This window comes from Cervus elaphus, chromosome 1, assembly GCF_910594005.1.
Source record: "Cervus elaphus chromosome 1, mCerEla1.1, whole genome shotgun sequence".
In the NCBI taxonomy this organism is placed as follows: Eukaryota; Metazoa; Chordata; class Mammalia; order Artiodactyla; family Cervidae; genus Cervus; species Cervus elaphus.
In genome coordinates, this window is record NC_057815.1 from 39,565,078 (window position 1) to 39,587,144 (window position 22,067).

The following is a 22,067-nucleotide window of genomic DNA, read 5'->3' on the forward strand; positions in this document are numbered from 1 at the left end:
ACCACTGAGTGTGCACATTAAGAAGACTAGTTTCACTACACAGTATTCAGCGTTCACAGCCTCAGAGACTCATCTTCCCTAAATCCATTAGGTCAGACACCAGGTGAGATGTGGGGAGACAAGCCTCTTTGTACAGGGTGTGCCTGCAGGAGGCAGGGATGACGGCAAAGGCTTTCTCCCCTGGGAGTCATGTCGTTCAAGTCTTGCTCATGGTGGATTTGGCCCAGTGTTTTCGTGTTGACTTTTCAGTGTTGATGACTCAGCGTCCCGCCCCGCTGGTCGCTGCAAAGCGCCTTGCTAACACGCCAGTGTTAACAGCATCGGAAACTTGGACCCACCCCTACTCTGTGCTAACACTAAAAACAACAGCTTAAAACATTTGTTTTAATCAGGGGGTTCCCCATGCCTTCATCAATTTTCGGAAGGAATAGTAAATACTGAAATAACTTCCCTGAGACTCAGTTCATCACTTTAAAAAAAATTAAAGAAGGGGAGAGTGGGAAGAAGAGCATATTCTATTTAAAAAGAGAGAGAGAGAGATGAGAGAAACAGGCCAAATCTGAAAACGCCAGCTATTATGCTTTGAAGAATACAACCTGGGAATAGAATTGATAGGGGAGAGGATGGGACACGGGAGCTGCCGTGGCAAACAGTGTCTTATCCTCCACTCCAAAGAGGAAAGATTTTCCCATTTCCAGGCCTTTCTCCCTCCTTCACTGCAGGGCTCATCAATACAAGAGAAACATTTATTTTGGCCCAGATAAAGAACAGGTTTTGATCATCTCCTCAATGCCCAATTTTCCCCCAATTGAGGGAGGGAAAGAAAAAAAAAAATCTAGCCTTCGGTGGACCCTGGATGAACAAGAATATGGATTTACAAAATACCTGGCTACATCAAGTCAATAAAACTCATTTTGAAAATGATGCCCATGAACACGATTAACTGGCAGATGATAATCAGAGCAGGCAAGGCATTCAAAACACCCATTTTTAGAGTCTTTGTCTTCATTCACCCTTTCAAAACTCATAAAGTTTTTTTTCAGATAGGCACACACACAAACCCCTCACTAGATGAGGGTTTTTGCAAAACATTTTAAAAAGCAAGGCTACGATGGGGGAAAGCAAAAGACACATAGCAGTAATTCCAGAGCTTCGAATCCACCTCGGTCCAGAGTAAGGCTTCCCCACCTTGCACAGCAATCTGAATTCCACACTGAGGGTCGCAGCTTCTCTTTGAATCCCCAGCTTATGTCGCTATGTGTTGCCACCTTGATGCTATTTAGACAGTTTTCTTTTAACGCTCAGACAGTGAACTGTTCTCCTTTAAACAGGCTTTTATTTGACAAGAGTGTTCGCTCAGATCTGAAGCTCCACTAACCGGGCTACAATTCTACCACGTTCTGCTATAATCAACCCTGTTGTAAATTTCAGCAACGCTATACACACAGACACGGGAAAGAAAAAAAAAAAAACGCACAGAAAGAGTTTAGGGTCATACATTTCAGAACATTAAAGAGCAAAACTGTTCTCTGCCTAACATCTAAGGAAAGAGAGCTTTGAATTCCAGCTCGCGAGCATAATTATTTTCTGTTTTCAACATTTAACCGCGTGCTGCTGCCGTCTCCTTGCTGAGTCTCAGAATGAAAGCTGGGAAACCAAGAGCCCTACTGTACGTTCTTCCTTCCCGGCAACGGTCCTGTGAGAAAACCTTATTAATGAGCTTGCAAACGAGCACCCAACAGGGAAATGTCACAAACAAGAGCGGCTAATGCCCCAGAAAATCAAATAACTGAACACTTGGCTGATTGTGGTGCTTTTCATATTTATAATAAAAAAAAGGGGAGGGGGGACTTTAATTCACTAATTCTGAGAGGTCAACACCTTGCTGAACAAAACAACTCATTTATTTATGTTCAGAAATCTCCAGATGATAAATTACATAGATGTTAATCACTTCAATGCATACTACACAATTAATAGCTGTTCTCACCAAAAACGTAAGGATTATTAAAAGTATGACAGCATACACATCTGGCTGATTTTTCATGTAATTGGGCACAACAATTTCTCCTGGTACCACAAATAAGTGTCCTAACAAACAAACACTGCAAAATTCAGTGTTCAATTAATTAGGTCTTAAATCCACAAGACCAAAGGATTTCCAAGTTGGAGCTCAAGCCCTGTCTTCCAGGCAACATGGCGGCACTCTGTGTCCAGGGGGGTAGGTAACCCTTCCCTTCATTTTATCCCTCCTCCTTGCTCCTGTTATTTAAAAAGTAAGTTATTTAATGGCATACAGTGTAGGTTTTCATTTCCTTTTTAGAAATAGTATTTTCTAAAAGGACATAATTTATACAGTATTCAAATCCATTATGTGTCATTTTACTCTGTTCTTATCCTGATTAATATTCATCCATCTTAGAGGCACAGAGAGGCTTCCATAAAATTTCTTGTAGCAAAAGGGCCAGGGTTGAACTGAGTTCATAAAAATACCAATCCTATCAGGTCAGATTTGCCTCCAAGGTAGTCTCATTTACACAGGGTAGAGTAATTCTTAGTCTGAGGTCCATGGACCAGCTCAGGATGTCCTGGTGATAAACTAATGTTTATCACTGATAGTATAAGAAATCTTTTTACATGGCAAAGGAAAGGAAATTCAAAAATAATAGCTGTATGCTTATTCTAATGTTTACTGGATAGAATACACATAGCAAGTAAAACTCATAATTTTTTTTTTTTTTTTTTTGGATCTAACTGATTGAACTTTACTTCTTATATGTTCATAAGCACATTAGCAAATTCAAGCATTTTTCATTTAATTTAATAAAAGATATGAGGGCCATGGACTGAAATTCTTTTACATGTTCTCTGTTTCTTGAACTCAACTATTTTAATACTGATTTCCTTCACATTTCCAGTAAATGCCTATAGTAATGCCATGTTATATTGTTCCAGATGACAAAGATGGTTTTACAATCTGTTTTATAAAATTCTTACTATTAAATCTCATTGCAAGATTAAGTCTATAACCAACATTATTCATAAACTTGAAGATTTTGAAGGCAATTAAATATATATTAAAAGAAACATGTGAATAATACACAGAAAAAATTCTTGAACTACTGCAAGTTCTTGTATTGAGACTAGCAGCTGCTTCCTCAACTAGGGGAGTCAGGGATAGTTTCTTCATGCATTGTTCAAAAAAGCAGTTAGTGTTTGTAGAATTTAGGTCTGAAGTGGGACTGAAAAGAAGATAGTATGTATGCCTATGTGTCACCATTTTGTATATGTAACTCAAGAATTTTTTCTGTGTATTAAAACTCATAATTTTATAGGCATTTTTGCACAGGTCTTGGTTAGGTTAAACTAATAAATAAAATGAAAAATTCTAAATGAGATTAGCACACAGATGACCTGTGGATTTGTTAAAGCTTGTGATGAAATTGGCCCTCGAATAACTAAACTTAGTAAAATTGTATAGCATAAATAGACTCCTTATACTGGAAGCAAAATGTGGTGAATGTTCATCATTTCCAGCTCTATAGCTGGAAAAGGATTTAATTTTTAAAGGGGTCAATGATCCACAAAAGGTTAAGAACTGCTGACGCCAGGGTTTGGGCCAATTAAAAAAATAATGGCCTATTGTAAATAGTGCTGCAGTGAAACAGATAACTAATAAAGACCTAATATATTGCACAGGGAACTCTACTCAATACTCTGGAATGGTCTATATGGGAAAAGAATCTAAAAAAGAGCAGATATGTATATACATATGACTGACTCACTTTGCTATACACCTGAAACTAACACAACATTGTAAATGAACTACTGCTGCTATTGTTTTCGTCCAGTTGTGTCTGACTCTTTCGCTACCCCCTGGACTATATCCTGCCAGACTCCTCTGTCCATGGGATTTCCCAGGCAAGAATACTAGGGTTGCCATTTCCTTCTCCAGAGGACCTTCCTGACCCAGGGATCGAATCAAGAGTCTCCTGCTTCATAGGCAGATTCTTTACCACTGAGCCACCTGGGAAATCCATGAACTCCAATTCAAAAAAATAATGGTCTAATGTTACTCCTCACAGAGTATCTGGAATAATTCACCACCCAGGAAGACTGGCTATTGAATCTTATGCGTTCATTCAAGTATCTCTTCTTTTCTCAAGCCATCAAGATATGGTGTGGCTTGTCTGCAGAGTGGGGACTACGATGAGAGGAATGGAGTTGAACCCCCAACACCACTGGCCAAGGTGTGAGAAAGTTCTAACACACAATGACTGAATGCTTTGGGTATCTGAAGCATGAGGCTTTTTGTTATCCATAGCTGCTGGTGTTCAAGCAGAGTAAAGCTGGTAGGTAATGACGTACGGAATTCCAATCATTTCTGAAGATGCTACTTAAGGAATTTCTGGCTGACTGGGCAGATTTTTCAGGAGTGCTCTAGGAAGGGAGGGTAAAGAACTGCCAGGTGACCTTCTTGAGAACAGAGCATCTTATTTAAGGTGCCAAACCAGACTATGAATTCCATTCAGATTAACGTAACACTTTGTAATTCTTAACCCTCTTCTACAGAAAAAGACATGACATTTTCTCTCACATACATTCCAAGAAGCAGAATATCAAGGATAAGATGTTTGCATGGCTTATGCTGAGTAAAAGAATACAGGCTCCCATAAAAAGGTGCCATGTTAGAGCTAAAAAGGATCCAAAGACGTGTCTTCGATTTGAGGAAGGCATTACAGTCACTTTCCTGCAGCTAAGGGCTAGCAAGACTTTGTAAGATTGAAGTCAAATGGATTCAGATATGCAGCTTTATTCCTTTTCTTAGAAGGACAAATCTCACTTGAATCTTCAAAAGAAAAGGCTTTATAAAGATCGTTAGCAAGTCTTCCAAGGGGTAGGAGGTGCAGTGCTTGAAATATTTTGCATTCAGGAGTGAGTATAATTTTTTAGGTGGGTGGGGCTATATTCTATTTAGAAGACACCCTGGGAAACTAAGAGTTTAGGGGTGGGCACTGGGTGAATAGCTACTCAAGTCTCACAAAAGAGCTAATGCATTATTAAAGCTAATGGGCCCCTACAAGGAAAGTTAATGGATATTAAGTTTGCTTAAATGAATTACATATTAACAAAGTCACAAGAAATCTACTATCTGCCAATTTAGGTAATATCCGATCATTTCTGTTTTCCCATTATAGGGACATTACACCACAATAGTTTTAGTGATATGAAAATTATAAGCATGATGCCCATAATGAAGGTACATAATGAAGTAGATGAAATGAGTTAACAAGAAAAACCTGCGTTATGTAATGTTAAATTGAGCCAAGCTCACAGGGTAGGTTGCAGTGGGATAGCCTGGTAGAAGCAACTTTTTATAATTTGCCCCATCCCCTGTTTAGCAACTTAAACAAGTGATAAAAATTGTAGGGGGTGTGAATGATGGTCCCCCAAAGACAGACCCACTTTCTAACCTCTGGAACCTGTGACTGTGACCTTATTTGGAAGTGGGATCTTTGCAGATGTAATTAAGCTAAGGATATTGAATTTAGACTATTCTGGGTTATCTGGGTGGGCCCCAAGTCCAATAAGTGCCCTTATAAGAGACACACAGGGAAGAGAAGATGGCTAGGTCAATATGCAGACAGAGACTGGAGTGATGTGGCCACAAGCCAAGGAACACCTGGAGTCACCAGAAGCTGCAGAAGGAAAGGAAAGATCCTTTCCTAAAGCCTTTGGAGGGAGTTTGTCCTGCCAGCACCTTTATTTCAGACTTCTGTCCTCTGGAACTGTGAGGGAATAAATGTCAGTTGTTTATTAAGCCACTGAGTTTGTGGTAATCTGTTATGGCAGGCCTAGAAGATTAATAGAATAATCATAGAGAGTAATGCTTTTCCTTTATTCAATGCTGTCACTGTCATCCAATCAAACTCTTGTAACATTTTCACTATGCACACTCAAATAGCACCTGGATCTGCAGAGGTCAAGTTACAGAAGCCTTTTGATATAAAGTTGAGAAGCTGACTACTTAGCCACAACCTTAGTGCAAGAATAACTGTGTGCAGAAAACACATTATTCTTATCCACAAGTAGGAGAGTCCAGAGGAGAAGATGAGGAGACAGGGCTCAGAGAGGAGAGACCTCACTTATCATGATCCAGCTTTTATTGATGAAGCCATCAAAACCATGGCACCCATCCCAAAGAGTTCCACTTTTAAACTCGGCAGTATAATTTAAGCTAAAATGGAAGGGAATGTGCAATTTAAAACAAGATGCTGACGTTCATTGAGAATAAAATCCCTTCTATAAAAAAATCCAGCATTTATGATGGGGTTAGTAAAGCCAGGGGGTGGAAATTACCCTAGATTTTGAAGTTGGCATAGAAATGATTACAGTCAATATTCACAAAATTTAATTAATTAAGTCATGCGCTAGAGCAGATTGGAAATATTTTCAAGTTTTACATTTGGGTTAAATGTAGCATTTTCAAAATCCTCATTGGCACTCTGTAATATGGCAGTGTTTCAATAAAATAATCCTTTGATTATTTTTCTACCAAGACAACAAGATAAAAATTCTATCTAAACTACATAAAAACATATGTATTTAATAAGTGGCTTCTGAAGTGTTTTTTTTTTTTTTTAAAAAAGGAAAAACTGCTAATCTATACCCTCAGAATAAAATACTTGGGTAATGCTATGGTTTTAGTATTTGTGTTCTGTATGTTGAAATCCGGATCCCCAGTGTGATGATGGAGCCTTGGGGAGGTGATTAGGTCAGGAGGGTGGGACCCTCACGAGTGGGATTAGTGCCCTTATAAAGGTGGTTCCAGGGAGATCTTGAGCCCTGTCACCATGCAAGGACATAGCTAGAAGGCACAAGAACCAGGAAGAGGGATCTCACTGGGACGTGATCACGGTGTTAACTTGACCTTAGACTCCCCAGCCTTCAGAACTGTGAGCAATACATTTCTGTTGTTTATGAGCCGCCAGCCTGTGGCAGCTTGCCACCGCAGCCAGAGAGGACTGAGACAGCTACTCACACTGTACTTCCAGGTACCGCTGGGTCTGCAAGTTTCCGGTGACAGCAGGGTGCTCCACCTGACAAATCACGGGAACCCCGTCATCCTCCTTGTGCACCTTCAGCATCAGTTGACTTGTCACAGTGTACATGTCTGACCACTCCTCCACCTCTGATTTGCCTGGGGGATGGGGGGTGGACAGGAAACATACCAGGAAACCAGCGCTGAGTGAAAATTACTCTTTTCTTAAATATCCCCTCCTCCCGCCACGTGCCCAATATTACTATTTTAACAAACACACAAAATGGAAGTCACTTGGGATAAGGGTAATCTGGGGGTACATAAACGATAAAAAGATAATTCCCCTACTTTTCAGCCTCATGGGAAAGTATTTAAGATAAAATCACCCCCACATCCTATTTACTACTCCTTGACTTATGTTTTGGCTGTGCTGGTCTTCATCGACGTGCACCAGCTTTCCCAGGTGTGGTGAGCAGGGGCTGCTCTCTCGCCGCGGTGTTGGGCTGCTCACTGTGGAGCACAGGCTCTAGACTGCTGGCTCAGTAGTGGTGCACTGGCTCAGCTGCCCCACAACATGTGGGATCTTTCCAGGGATTGAACCAGTGCCCCTTGCATTGCAAGGCGGATTCTTATCTACCGGGCCACCAGGGAAGCCTACTATTTGCTGCTTTTATTTAAATATATGCTTCTTCTATCTTAAAAATCTCCCATGAAAAGGCAGCTGCAAGTTGACCCATTTTGACAGCTGACTGCTCAAGGCATTTGGGAGGAGGAAGAGAAGCACTTCTTTTCGCTGACAACCATCTGAACTTAGCACATCTACTATGCTGTCATGCAGTGGAAAAATTCCAGGACATCATCCACATCCTTAAGTAATTCAATCGGAGTAGAGATATAAACAGCCCCCTTCACCCACCCCCATCAGCAACAATTAAGAGGGAAAGTAGCTAAATGGATTGGCATAATTGAAATTGTAATTGAAATGTTTAAACTCAGGACTTTTGGAAGAACACAACAAAGTGCAGTGGCAGTGGGCAGAGCAAAGTAAGATATAGGCTTCAGGCCAGAAGGGAGCCACGTCCAAGAACACCCAAAAAAGGAGGGAGGAGGCTTCCGGATCGGATGAATAGGCCAAGGAGGCCCTTTGCCTGAACTCAGCACTCCCTGGGACATGGCGCACCATTAACTTTCTTTTAATGTTTTGTACTTATCGGTACACATTTAATGGCTCAGTTCACTTAGACAGAAAAGCAGAGGGGAAATGAGAAACTCCTTCCTTCCAAAAACCATACCTAGGAAATAAGAGATTAAAACAGAGCAAGCTTTTTGAAACTTAAGCCGTTATATATAGATTTTTCTGTTTCTAGATATAGATTTTTATATCCCCTTTCTAAAAGGACTTCTTTTCTTCCTGGTACTCTTTATTTATTTAACAAGCACATAGAGAGCACTTTACCTCAGCTTAGACATCAGCTCTGTGTTTTACAAATATTCACTCATTTCATCTTTATAAGAATAACACAAGGTATGTAAACATTAATATCTCCACTGGAGAGGAAACTGAGGCACACAGCAAGCATTTCTGTCAAATGACCAGGCAGGGGTGTTCAGCCCCTGAGTCCTCTGTTCTGGGTACTACTTGCAAGACAAGCTTTTGCAAAGAAAGGAATCAGAATGCAGACATGCATGAGGATAAGTGACAAAAAAAAAAAGGATGAAAAGGGGACTCGCTATATCCTTCAGCCAATGCAGTGCCTAAGAGCGCAGGTATCCGAGGATCCAGGAATCCAATCTGCATGGCCCGGTGCCGAGGGAGAGACAACGGAAGCAGGGCTAACGGAGCTGCCTCTGTCGCTAGCACAGAATCAGAACCGTGCCAAAGAACAGGCTGCTGACACGGGCAGCTGAACTACAGATTCCATAAGAACAGTGGTGTCTGCGCGTTTACAACGAGGGTAAATTCTTAGTCCACTTAGCATAACCACCCTTGCAGGAAAGGAGGTTGTCAAGACCACCAGCAGACATCAGAAGGACTGGTATTCACTGTGGCCAAAACTGCTATGCATTGGTTTTTTTCCCAATGTACAACACAAGTTTGGGGTCCTGATCTACTCTGGGTCATAGGGTAAAAGCAAGGAGAACTAAGGGTACAGACAGGGCCAGTCTGAGCTCAGAGGGTATCTCATTGATTCTAACTGGTCTAGAGAGCTCTGGTGGGTTGGCCAGAAAGTTCGTTCGGATTTTCCCATAACATCTCATTCATGGAAAACCTCAAATGAACTTTATGGCCAACCCAATAGTTTATGGGTCTGGTTCTCTCTGAGCCTTTGAGTAAGCATCTAGCAATGTAGATGCTTATTATCACCAAGCATCTTATCTCCGTGAACCCTCAAAACAACAGAATAAGGATATGAACAGAACAATAAAATGCCATTACACTCTGGCCTCAGACACACTTAGTAACTGAATGACAAATCATATATAGATGAGTATTTTTGTTCTGGGGCGTGTTTTGTATTTGCTTTTAAGTCCACAAAGATGTACTCCTTCTGGGACCAAGTGTGGACTGGCTTCCTCAGTCCTGGGCAGTTTGCGTCTTACCTTTGAGCTCCTTGTTCCCCTTGAACCACCGTATGGTCGTGGCTGGTTTGCTGGCCATGGCGGTGCAGTTGACTTCAATTTCCTCGCCTTCCACCGCAGTGTCTTTCTGGATATCGATCATCAGATTACGTGGTGGGACTACAAATTAAACACATCCTTTTTAAACACAGAATCTATTTCTGGGCATATTTTTATATTCATTAGAAATTAGGACCACTGCTCTTAAGAAAAAGAGATAAATAATAGACATTCTTGCTGGGAATTTAAAACAAACTACCACTGCAGAGAACAGAAGAAAGACAAACTCATCATCAAACAAAGTTATATAAAATCGCTTAAATCAGAATTTGTGTCCTAAAGTTATCTGATAAAATGACCAGTCTTCCACTCCTAAATTATGAGTAACCAAGCTATAACAATATAGGCACCAGTGAAAGTAGTAAAAGTGTTAGTCACTTAGTTGTGTCTGACTCTTTGTGACCCCATGGACTGTAGCCTACCAGGATTCCTCTGTCCATGGAATTCTCCAGGCAAGAATACTGGAGTGAATAGCCATTCCCTTCTCCAGGGGATCTTCCTGACCCAGGAATCAAACCCAGGTCTCCAAACCATCTAAAACTACCAGGGAAGCCTGCACAGACACTAGGTTAGTTACCAATCAGTCATTAGAAAATCAACCAGGAAGCAGATTAAAAAAATTAGAGGAAAAAAAAAATAATAAGAGGAAATCACACTACTGACATCCTCCTTATCTGGAAGTCTCTGAAAAGAATATTTCTCCTTGAATTCAACCCTTAGATTTCACTCTTCATTTGAAAAATTCTGCAGTCAACCAGCAAAGATCTAAAACAAGGAATCCCTTAAAAGAATCATTCACCGTAGACATCCATAGAAAAACTGTGCCTCATAACCAGTTACATTCAATTAAAATTATTCATAAAATCCAGAATATGATCATGACCTTTGATGGATGGTATAGTAATAAAATCTGTTAGCTATGAAGATGCAGTAATACAGGAAACGCCAGTTAATTTGCAATGATTTTCCATATGCTGAAAGCCAAAGCTCCAGATTTTGGAAAACCAAAGGTGAAAAGGATTATTGAGAGTTTGTAAGTAAATTTCCTCTTCCGAATGAAAACCACCCTTCTCTAAGCATATTAAACATATATGTAATAAAATGATTAGAACAAAATATTGGGGCTTAAAAGGCTGAATGAAGTATGCAGGATGATGGTGATGATGAAGAAAGCATGTTTTCTTTTCTGAAAGTGAGGTGACAGGGAAGCTTCATACAAGGTGCAACCTTACCTTACAACTGAGCTTCTAGAAATAAAAATCAGTGAGAATACTGTTTTCAGCAGACCGAATCTAAGAATATGTGCCCTGACCACCATGAATAAGCTAAAATGGTTCTAAGACTTGTGATTAATAAGTTTCTCAACTCAGAAGGGAAACAAGAAATTAAATATGTATAAACATGCCATCCTGATGATCAAGTTGAATAATAAATCTCTGATACAGCTTCAATAAATTATGGGATTAAACCATGTACTTGGGATTTCCAACTGTTCTAGTCCAATGTGAAAATTCTACCCACAGGAAGAATTTTACACTGAATTGAAGCAGTTGAAAATTCCTATAGAGAATGATGAAAAAGGAAAAGGAAAATGATTTGTTGTATATGTTTCTCAGCAAGATAGTTGGGGGGTGGGGGGAGTATAACCATCAGAGCAAAAGCAAGCCTCTTCTTTGTTCCTATGTAACAGGAAACTAACACAGTTGCTCAACTGGGTGTGTTGCTAAAGTGATATTGCCCCAGTGAGTAGTTAAACATGGCAAAGAGCTACCCTAGTTTACATTTTAAGAAAAAATAAGCATAAAGAGACATAGTCAAAGATCCAATTTGGAGCTGCATGTCTGCCAGTATTCAAGAGACAGAAGGTGAATGGAATGGCTTCGGCTAGTTATTTCCTCAGGGCACTTTAGTCTTCCTAGATGACAATCAGGTAGGTTATAGATTTTCATTACACGTTCCTAGATGGTTGATATGGAGTACACAAGAGATGTACAGAGAGACTAGATGTGTAGGGCCAACAAATACTACTAAATTCTGAGTGAAGTATAATGGAAATATTGAAAAACATGTTATTGTTGGAGCAAATGTCAGACAAAAAGATTGAAACTAAAGAAAATAAGGTCTCAGTGGGCTGTGAGAGACAGAGTAAGAGGCTTAGACAAAAGGGACCAAGGAGTAAAAGAGGTTAGGAATGTCTTCTCAACAAATGGAGGGGTGAAAGTCAAACAGTATTCATTCTTTTCAAGGTCCAGGCAGAAATAAAAGAGAGGGATGAAAACAATTCCAGTGTGCATGGATAACTTTGGGAAAAACACCTAGATGGTCATTCTGTGTTAAACTGGGAATCTTCCTGGTGGGAACAGATCCGGGAGTTGTTAAAATGTTCCAGCAAATATCAACCATCAGGTCTTGATGGCATTAAGGTTCAAACATAGTCTTTGTCAGGTATTTGCTTTCTCTGTGTTCCTGGGTATCTTCCCTTCATCTTCTTTTTAGTGTTGATCCTGGAGACTATTGGAGAGCTCTCTCTCCTCACGGGCTCCTTCTAACCTCCACTGGTAATTCACCTTCAGTGGTGGTTCTTAGTGAAAGAAGGACTTAATTCTCTCCATCAGATGGAGATGGTCATAAGGATGAGTGTGTGTTCTTTCACATGATCAGTAATGTCCAGTGACTCAAAGCAAGGAAATAGCAAGGGGCAGGTGTAAATTAGGGCTTCCCTGGTGGCTCAGTGGTAAAGAATCCGCCTGCCAATGCAGGAGACATGGGTTCGATCCCTGAGTCAGGAAGATCATCTGGAGGAGGAAATGACAACCCACTCCAGTATTCTTGCCTGGGAAGTCCCATGGACAGAGGAGCTCGGCAGGCTGCAGTTCATGGGGTCACAAAAGGAATCAGACATGACTTAGTGACTAAATTACAACAAAAACATATAAATTAGGCTAGAGGAAAATTTACCAATGTCTCTTAGATTTTGTTTAGGGGCTCACAGCATGACTGGCAGCGAATAGGTCCTTACCTGGATCGGGATAATAGGTATTATCCATGTTAATACCTCCTCTACTGCAGCAGGTACAATCTACATTTCCCTAACCCTTGCTAGTAATTCCTCTACCAATGCTGGCTGCTTCTGCAGAGCTGACATCACCTTTTCCATGACAGGTGAGGTAAACATGTGGAAAACTTCAAAAGTATTGGAAAATATGACCAGTGTAGAAAAATAAAGGACTTGTTTATTGTTGAGAAGAGTGTCCTGAGAAATGGCTGAATGACTGTTTCCAAGTCTATAAACAGTTTTCTCAAGATTGTGAGCAGTATTTCTGATCTTTACTGAGTTTAGAAGAATAAACAGTCAAATACAGTAGGGGCTGTTTGGTATACAAATACAAAATAAAATCCAATAATGTGAGTCAGAATGGTTCATTGATATCAGTTATGAAGTTGACTTCTTTCAAATTTTTTTAAAGCAAGAAAGCTTTAGAAAATATGAGGTGATTTAAGTTTATCTTTTGGGGAGAGAAAGGGGGTTTGGACAAGAAAATCTTAAAGTTTATTTTGGTCTATTCATTCTCCCCTGTTTTCCCATTAACTTGGTAATGTCTATTCAATATGAAAGAGGTTAGTAAAGTATAAAAATCCATTTATAAGGAAAAATGAATTAAAACTGCTACTAACCAGAGAATACACTTATACATGGTACACTAAACAGACACATTTAGTAAAAACTGCAGCCATTAATGAAAATAACCAAAGATATATGTAAGGAGATGTAAATATGAATAAAAGTCACAGAGAGGGAAATACTAGAAAATAGCAGAGAAATGCTGAGGTTCTTCTTTGCTAACCTCAAATCTATAAGAGTGCTAATTATAAACATTACGCCTACAACATTTAAAAAAATCAGCAATATCAAGATAAGCCACATTAATTACACAAAAGAGGAGCCTTAAAGTTGATCAGTGCGTGGAATCTCACTCTAAGACCCTTTAAAATAATTAGATTCTCCTGTTCCTGGAATCTTAAGAGTGAACACTAATCTTAGAAGGACAGGACTGTAATAATATTAGTGATTATTATCAGTAGCTATATTAATCATAAAGCAGTATATTCTCTCTCTTGTTCATCTCCTCTCATGAACAGCAGTATGAAGAGAGGCCTACACTACGATGCCTGTGGATTCTCAGGTGGCTCAGCAGTAAAGAATCCGCCTGCCAAACAGGAGACATGGGTTCAATCCCTGAGTCGGGAGGACACCCTGGAGAAGGAAATGGTGACTCCAGTACTCTTGCCTGGGAAATCCCACTGACAGAGGAGCCTGGTGGGCTACACAGTCCATGGAATTCCAAAAGAGTCAGACATGACTAAACAACAACACTATGATCTGGAGACAGGAACAAACTCATCACAAGTGGAAGGAGTGGATGAATATCCTAAGAGGCACCAAAATGCATGTAAAATATCATAGGAGAGTTTTAAGTTTTTACAGGGGTAAGATAATAAACATAATGGTAACTAACAAATCCCCATCTCTATGTCTTATAATCATGCTGAAAGCTTCAAGCAACTAATAAAGATGCATGCACTAAAATGAGCATCTTCAACCAATCAAGAAGTTTGACAGCTGTGTAAGTACATATGGGGTCCTTTTCAGAGAACCACAGACAGAAATGAAGATGATGCTAATAGATCATTCTTCATTCATTATAATATCTGAAAATGCTAAACCTTAGGAGGAAGCTTTGAATATATGAGTGTCAGTGGAAATTGTCAGATTGTGGAATATGAAAGACTCAAGCACTGATGATAACAATTTGACTCCGTCAAAGAATCCTAGAATAAATTCAATGGAAGGAATATTAAATGAATGCATAATGTATGCAAAAGGGGCATCTACCAGTATTACCTTCAAGTACCTTTAAGTTAATGTTTCTATACAATACTAGCAAGAAATCTATTACTTCTAGAATAAGCAGACCTCTGAAAGGATTACAGGCATAATTGCCTCTCAAAAGTCTAGTGCTGGGTGTATTCAGTCCAACTGGACTGATCCAGTGGGTCTGAGAACAAATGTACCAAGTACTGAAAACTGACAGGCAGTAACTGCTTGCCAAAGACCAGATACACTCTTGCAAACAAAATAAGTTACCTCTAGAGGGAAAATCTTGAAACAGCAACATTCAGCATTTTATTGAAAACAACCTAGACTAGAAGACCCAAAGGTTATGAGCCAGAGGAGTAAGGTCTGTTTCAAACTCTAAAATTCTTGATTCTCACCATGTACTTTGTCCTGGACCAGATGGCTCACATCTATTGTTATCTCTCTCTTTGAAATAAAGACCTTCAAACTTAAAGGTATATGAAACAAAATATCCTGAAAATTCAAAATGCCTTAAGTATATTCCATCTAGTTTTCTTTTGTGGGCATGCCATAGACAATGGTGGGTCAAAGGGAATATGGTCAATTTGAAGGTTAGATAGCTAACACTCCAATAAGCAAACAAGTGGTTTCAAAGACATCTACTGAAAACTTTTGGTACATCTGCCAAATACCAAAATAGTCATCCCAGCCAAACCTTCCACACTTACTATTTCTGTCAGTCTAAAAGGGATCAAAGGTGCAATTAGAGATAAATATATATACACCATCAAACACAGACCACAGAAGAAGCAGAATGGCTGGACATAAAACATGACTTTCTAAAATCAGTGTTTCTCTTATCAATAACATATATGTAAGCATTAGGGATACGTTTTAGTTCAATGAATTAAAAAAAATGCTCCCTATTACAACTGTGTTTAAATAGAGCAATGAGGCAGCAGCTTAATACGTACATCCATAAATACATATATGTTCACACACACTAAGCAAAAACGTCCTTCATATTTACCTTTCCCCTTTAATCTTCATATCATTACACTTAAAAGCTGCAGTCTGCTGCCTCAAATAGACTTTGATTCATCATCTTCCCAAAGGTGTAAATCAGAGATCTTGCCTCTTGCTATATGTACGTCCTTGAAAACTCAGTTTCAAAAATCCAAAACAGCTGGTGTTATGTACTGGAGCATATATTTGTCTAAAAGGTGACCAATTCAGACCACCTTTACTACAGGAATATCTGCTCATTCTGTCAAAACACACACATGGAAACCTGGCTACCGGGATTCTGCTGAAAGTCACAACCTAGTGATCATACATGAAGATGGGGTCCCCAACCTCAGGGCCATGGACTGGTATCTCCTGTCAGATCAGTGGCAGCATTAGATTAAAGTGCACAATAAATGCAACGTGCTTGAATCATCCCCAAACTATCCCCCCTCCACCCTCAGTTCATGGAAAAATTGTCTTCTATGAAATCAGTCCCTAGTGCCAAAAAGGTTGGGGGCCACTGAATGAAGACACTCAACTTGTCAGAGGAAGACATATACCCGACAGCCAGTCCACAGTCCTTGCTCAGTATCAGCCCTCTCTCCCTAGAAGCTCTTCATTCTTTTATGTCCAATGGTTGCAATTTGTGGCAAAGTATGTGTTCATGGGGTATGATTTTTACAGCATCATCTTTTGAGTATGAGCAATAAACAAGGCAATAAGTCAAGCCGAAGAAAAGGAGATCAACAATATTAAACGAGATGTAACTCAGAAGGAAAAATCATTAAGCGGATTTCATCACAGAGCTCTGCCACAGGGTGCAGATGTAGGAGCCCATCACCCTCTCTTCTGCACAGAAGGAAAAAAAAAATCCTGGAAGTTAGAAGCAATGACATTGCATGTGGTGAGTGATTCATTTGAGGGCTCTAAATTCTCTTGATCTTTGCTTCTGAAGCTTGAGGGTTGAAACCCAAGAGCAGGTGGAATCTATAAAGCCTGCTGATTGCCATTCCTTAGAGTGTTTGGTAAAATAGGCTATTTTTAAAATTCAGCAAGATGGGCGGTGAGTCTTCCTAAAACAGTAAAATTTACCATTAACCTTTTCCTAGCTGCTGGAAGCCACCTGGCAGTAAGTGCTACCCCTCTCACCTCCTAGGACAAGCCCTGATGCATTCCTTACCCAGGACTGTGATTGTGGTGTAACTTTCCTGCGGGGGGTCAGTGTAGAGCTGGCAGAAGTATCTTCCTTCATCAGAAATGGAGACATTTGTCAGCGACACTTTCAGTTCACTGCTCGAAAAATTCAGCAGCTGGAACCTGCTGTCCTTCAGAGCTGGGAAACAAAACACAGTTAGTGATTGTGAGAAAGACGACCGTCTATTTGCCTTCCGGAGGAGAGGAAAAAGCCAGGGGACTAGAAAGCCAGCTACAGAGTAGACACACGGATTAAGTCGTTCTGCACCTGGTGGGTACTGCTTTGCCCTTCTTGAGTTCCTATTTAGAGCTTCTGCATTAACTGCATGTAGACAAACGTCCCTGCTGGAAAAGGAAACTCACACATGTGGGTGTGTGTTTCTGTACACACACACTCTCTTGCACACACACCTCTTGCTGTCAGTTTTGAGCACTTATTCATAAACTGTTTCAAATCGTCTATCAGAGATAGGCAGAATGAAAACAGGAAGAAAGGGCAGGCCAGGAGGCCCCTTTGGACACTGAAATTTCAGGGAGCAGAACCCACGGGCTTTTAAATTGTCTCTAAAATTCTGAGGCCTTAAAAGAAATAGAGGTCCTAATGTTATGAGAGAAAATTTTTAAAAAATCATTAGTAATTTCAAAAGCAAAATGAAAATCACTAAAAAAAAAAAAAAACTTTATAGCAAAACAATCCAATTTAACTGGGATGCATCTTTGTGTTTGATGTAATTTCAGGCGGAGCTGCCAACCGTCTGTGACCTGGGGCCCAGGGGCCCCTGAGCCCTGACCCTGTTTTCTATGTATATTCAGCTTCATGGTATGAAACCGATTAGGCATAAAGCAGGAATTCAGAGACATCACAAAAATAACATATGTGGGCTTTTTATTGATTTCTAATATCCACTTAAAATCCTTTTATTAATTTGGCAAAGGTTAGATCAGTATATACTAACGACAAAAATTCATTCTCAGAATGAGAAGCTGGCTTCTCTCCTCTTACTCTCCTTCATCGCCTTAATGTTCCTTAGGTTTGCCGACTCTTTCCACAGGTCATGAATGTTCTGAGGCGTCTGGCAAAAGGAAGAAAAGCAGGTAGGAAGCGACATGTCCAAACCCGCTTTGTGGGCACCAATGCTCTCAAACAGCAATCTTTCGAAAGACCTGACTCTTGCTCTTGCCAAGCCCTGGCACCCATAGGAGCCACTGCTATAGAATACAATTAAGTTTCGATTATTGGCTTTTGTGATCTTACATTTGGAAGGATTTCAGCACACGGGCACCTCCATCTTCCACAGGCTAAGATGACAGGAGATTTGGTTTTGTCTTTATGGGCACAGATTGCCTTGAAAACTTCAATCTTCAAACCAAACAGATTACCTTTGAGAATGCTATATTTTCCTTGCTTAACCCTATTTGAGTTGTTTGTGTCGGTTAAGTATTTGGGACTCAATTGCAATTCACCTTGAATTACTACAATCAATTCCTATTGCAAAGGAAGACTGCCTTACTTTTAAAAAAGACCATTCAAGGTTTCTATTAAGTAGGAAGATTATGATTGCATGTCTCTTCTTCCCTCTGAAGAATTGATTAAACTTTAAGCATCTAACATTAAATTAAAAAAAAAAACAGAAGGCCTTGGCAATCTCTTTATCAAGACAACATGTAGGAAAAAAAATTGTCATCTAATGCTATAGAGATGGAAACTTACGCCGGAAGTCCCTGAAATAAATGGTCTGTCTGTTGGGATTCAGTAGTTGAATAACAGAGTCGTCACTCTTATTGACTTGGCAGCTGATGGTTGCAACTTCTCCTTCAATCACTGTCACGTCTTTCGTAAACAAATTCTGTCCATCGCCTTTAAAAAAAGGAGAAAAAAATGTCCATCAATTAAAACTTAGTTAATAGGATCATTAAAATTAGAAACGAGAAGCAAATTAGAAAATAGACACAATGGGAATCCCCTGGCGGTCCAGTGGTTAGGACTTCATGCTTTCACTGCCAACAGCTCGGGTTCAATCCCTGGTCAGGGAACCAAGATCCTGCAAGCCGCATGACCAAAAAAGACGACAGACATAAGCAGCAACATTTGCCAAGGCTTGCACACCTTTCTCCATAGTCCACAAAATGAGTCTATTAAGCTGAGATAGATCTAGGGGCAGAATATGAAGCCTGGAATCAACGTGCTCCCAGAAGTTATGATGCCCATGTTCCAGCCTCTGATCCAGTGTCTTTACTTGTGGTGTGTATGCTGGAGAGGTAAGGAAGGGTCAGAGTACTGGCTGTCATGAGGAACGGCAGCTCTCACAAATGGAGTAAGGGAAGTACACACATATCAGCCTTCCTTATCTGAGAGTTGGGCATCTGTAAATCAACCAAGCACAGACAGAAAATACTAAAAAACAAACAAAAAAAGAATTCCAGAAAGTTCTCCAAAGCAAAACTTGACTTTGCTCATGCCAGCAACTATTTATATAGTACTTACATTGTATTTACCACTATTTACATAACAATTACATTGCACTGGGTATTGTAAGTCACCAAGAGATGAGTTAAAGTACACATTTCAAAGGACTTAAGCATCCTGAGATTTTGGTGTCTGTGGGGAACCTGGAACCAATCCCCCGTGGATACCAAGGAATGACTGTACTCAACCTCCTCACACATCCTTTAGCTATTTGGTCACCTCACAGAAAACTCAAGGGGCCACTTAGTAGAAACAGGAGGGAGGGCTCAGTAAACAATCTCGCCTTGTTAGTGGATGTCAAGATTCTCCGAATATAGGCAGCTCTCTTATTTATTGTGTAGGGGTGAGGAACTGACTATGACTCTTTGGAATCTCAATAAAATCCTAGGAAGGCTTACAGTTCAGTTTGTTACCCTGTTCTTCATGACTCACCCAAAGCCCCAGGCAATCCTGAACCAGCTCCTTTCTATAGACCACCCTCTTCCAGCCAGTTAGAAACTCTCTTTGTTGCTGTTGTTTAGTGGCTAAGTCGTGTGTGGCTCTTTGCAACCCCATGGTCTCTAGCCCGCAAGGATCCTCTGCCATGGAATTTTCTAGGCAACAGTACTGGAGGGGGTTGCCATTTCCTACAGGAGATCTTCCCGTCTCAGGGATCAAACCCATGTCTTTTGTGTAACCTGCATTGGCAGGTGGATTCTTTACCACCTGGGAAACCCCAGAAAATTTCCAAAAGTCTAGGCTTTCAGTCCACTGATACCTGGATTATCTCTAAATCTGCTCTAGTTTGTTGCTTCTAAGACAAGTGAAGCAGCCAGGGCTCCTCAGAAATGTCCTAAATGATCCACAGCACAGGTAGGAGGAGAGGAGACTTCAAAAGCAAAAGATGAAATAATGTTGAATGTCCAATTCTGCACCTGGCATAGCAGGGGATACAGAAGTACATGACATTGTCCTAGCCTGCAAGAAGCTGCAGTGTTGGTGAAAACTGATCTCTAATCCCCACGTACAGAAAAAAAGGTAGAGTACAGGCAATAGGTATGACGGCCAATCAGGAAGGGGACGGGAGAGATTGCTTTTCGGCTGTAAGATCTTAGGTAAACTATTTCAAGTCCCTGAGACAGTGTCTCATCTGCAAAATGGGGACAGTAATGAAAAGCTATGTCACAGGGATGCTAGGAGGATTAAGAAAGATAATAAATGCAAAGCATTTAGCCCTGTGTCTGGCTTCTCATAAAACTGAACAAACGGGAGCTGTTACCATCACCGCCATCACTTCTCTAGATGTCAGATCCAAACTAAGCAACTATACGTGTTGGGAGTAGTGCGAATACAAGAATGAAAGCTCACGATCCCTGCACTCAAGGAGCTCTCTAGGTAATTATATATCAACTCAGGGCAGCTTATTCACTCTCTAAAAAAAACTTTGTCACATTAAGAAACAAAGGTCAAAGATAAATACTATTCTAAAAAAAAAGTGAGATCGCATAAATAGAGGTGCAATTAGAGTAAATGGAGGATTTCCACCTGCTATCATATTTCTGCTGAAGGATCCTTTTTTGGCAGGACACAGTGGGGAAGTATGAGAAGGGGTGTCTCAGATGGCTTTAAGCCAAATCCAACTAGAAATAGACCAGCCTCTGGGAGAGGATTAGAAAAGAGGAAACTAGAGGGATAAGGGGAAAAAAAATTATTAGAGCCACAGATAAACAAAAATTCCTGATGCTTGAGGAGCAAACCAAAATGAAACCCAACCCTGAGGCCTCTGATCCAGGGAATTAGCCTGGGTGTGAGAATGAGGCCCACAGGGCGTGTCGCGAGTAAAAAGGTAAATTTTCCCCAGCTTGATCCAGCAGGGAAAGCTTAGTGGGCTGAAGAGTGTGAGAGAATAACAACAAAGAGGAAGAGTGGTCAGAGGAAAAGGAGAGACGTTTATTTTTTCCTCGGTGGATTACTGTGACAAACACAGAATTCAGAACCCAGCTGGAGGGAGCGGCTTATTCCCAGATCTGAGAACAGAACAAGGGACAGGGAATTCCTGCCAATCAAGCATGCTTTTCATGGTGGTTTTGCTGGCCCTTGAGAAGGTCTGTACAGAAAGGACAATACCCTATTTCCTCCGGTAACCCAATCTAGTACAAAAATTAAGGAAACATTAAACTGCATGATTCCAAAGCTATACAGTGTCAAGTCATGGGACTTGCCTTGAGGAGACCAGAATATCAGACTGGTCCACTGGATTGTGGAGATTTCTTCTACCTCAAGGAAATTTATTAGCAACAAATAAGAATCTTCAGCTCACAAAAGGAACACACAGAAAGGCTATCCAGCAAAAGGCCTTAATCCCTTTGGCCTTATAGATCCTGACTACATCATGCAGAGGTCTTTTCCAGGTGGCTCAGTGGTAAAGAATCCACCCGCCAATGCAGGAGATGCCTTCGATCCCTGGGTTGGGAAGATCCCCTGGAGTAGGAAATGGCCCACTCCAGTATTCTTGACTGAAAAATTCCATGGACAGAGGAGCCTGGTGAGCTATAGAGTCCATGGGGTTGCAAAGAATCAGACACGGCTGAGCACACACACACACCATCGCAGATACTAGGACTTGAAGGCAACTGCAATTCAATTATGCTCGAATGGGATGGTTTCTGTGGAAATAACTATCCACTCTAATTTTGGTCTTTATTCAGAACCCTAGTATATTTGGTCTGTATTCATATTAAGGTTATGAACATTTGCAAAGGAGATGGGAGCAGAGGAGTTGACCGTGATTTTGTATTTTAAGCAAGGTAAGTATTCCAACAGAACCAGAGGAGTTTTTG

At 40.5% G+C, this 22,067-nt stretch overlaps 1 protein-coding gene across 4 annotated transcripts in view; it reads right to left on the reverse strand.

The window, feature by feature from the left end:
• The window catches only part of CADM1 (cell adhesion molecule 1), a 346,265-nt gene that overhangs the window by 50,109 nt on the left and 274,089 nt on the right, over positions 1 to 22,067 (reverse strand). For all 4 annotated transcript variants that reach the window (XM_043899796.1, XM_043899806.1, XM_043899815.1 and 1 more), the window contains exons 2-5: positions 18,493 to 18,639; positions 16,768 to 16,920; positions 9,644 to 9,781; positions 7,043 to 7,201 (exon numbers count right to left, since the gene is read on the reverse strand). In XM_043899796.1, coding sequence (XP_043755731.1) covers positions 7,043 to 7,201; positions 9,644 to 9,781; positions 16,768 to 16,920; positions 18,493 to 18,639 — 597 coding nt within the window. The remainder of the gene's footprint in view (positions 1 to 7,042; positions 7,202 to 9,643; positions 9,782 to 16,767; positions 16,921 to 18,492; positions 18,640 to 22,067) is intronic.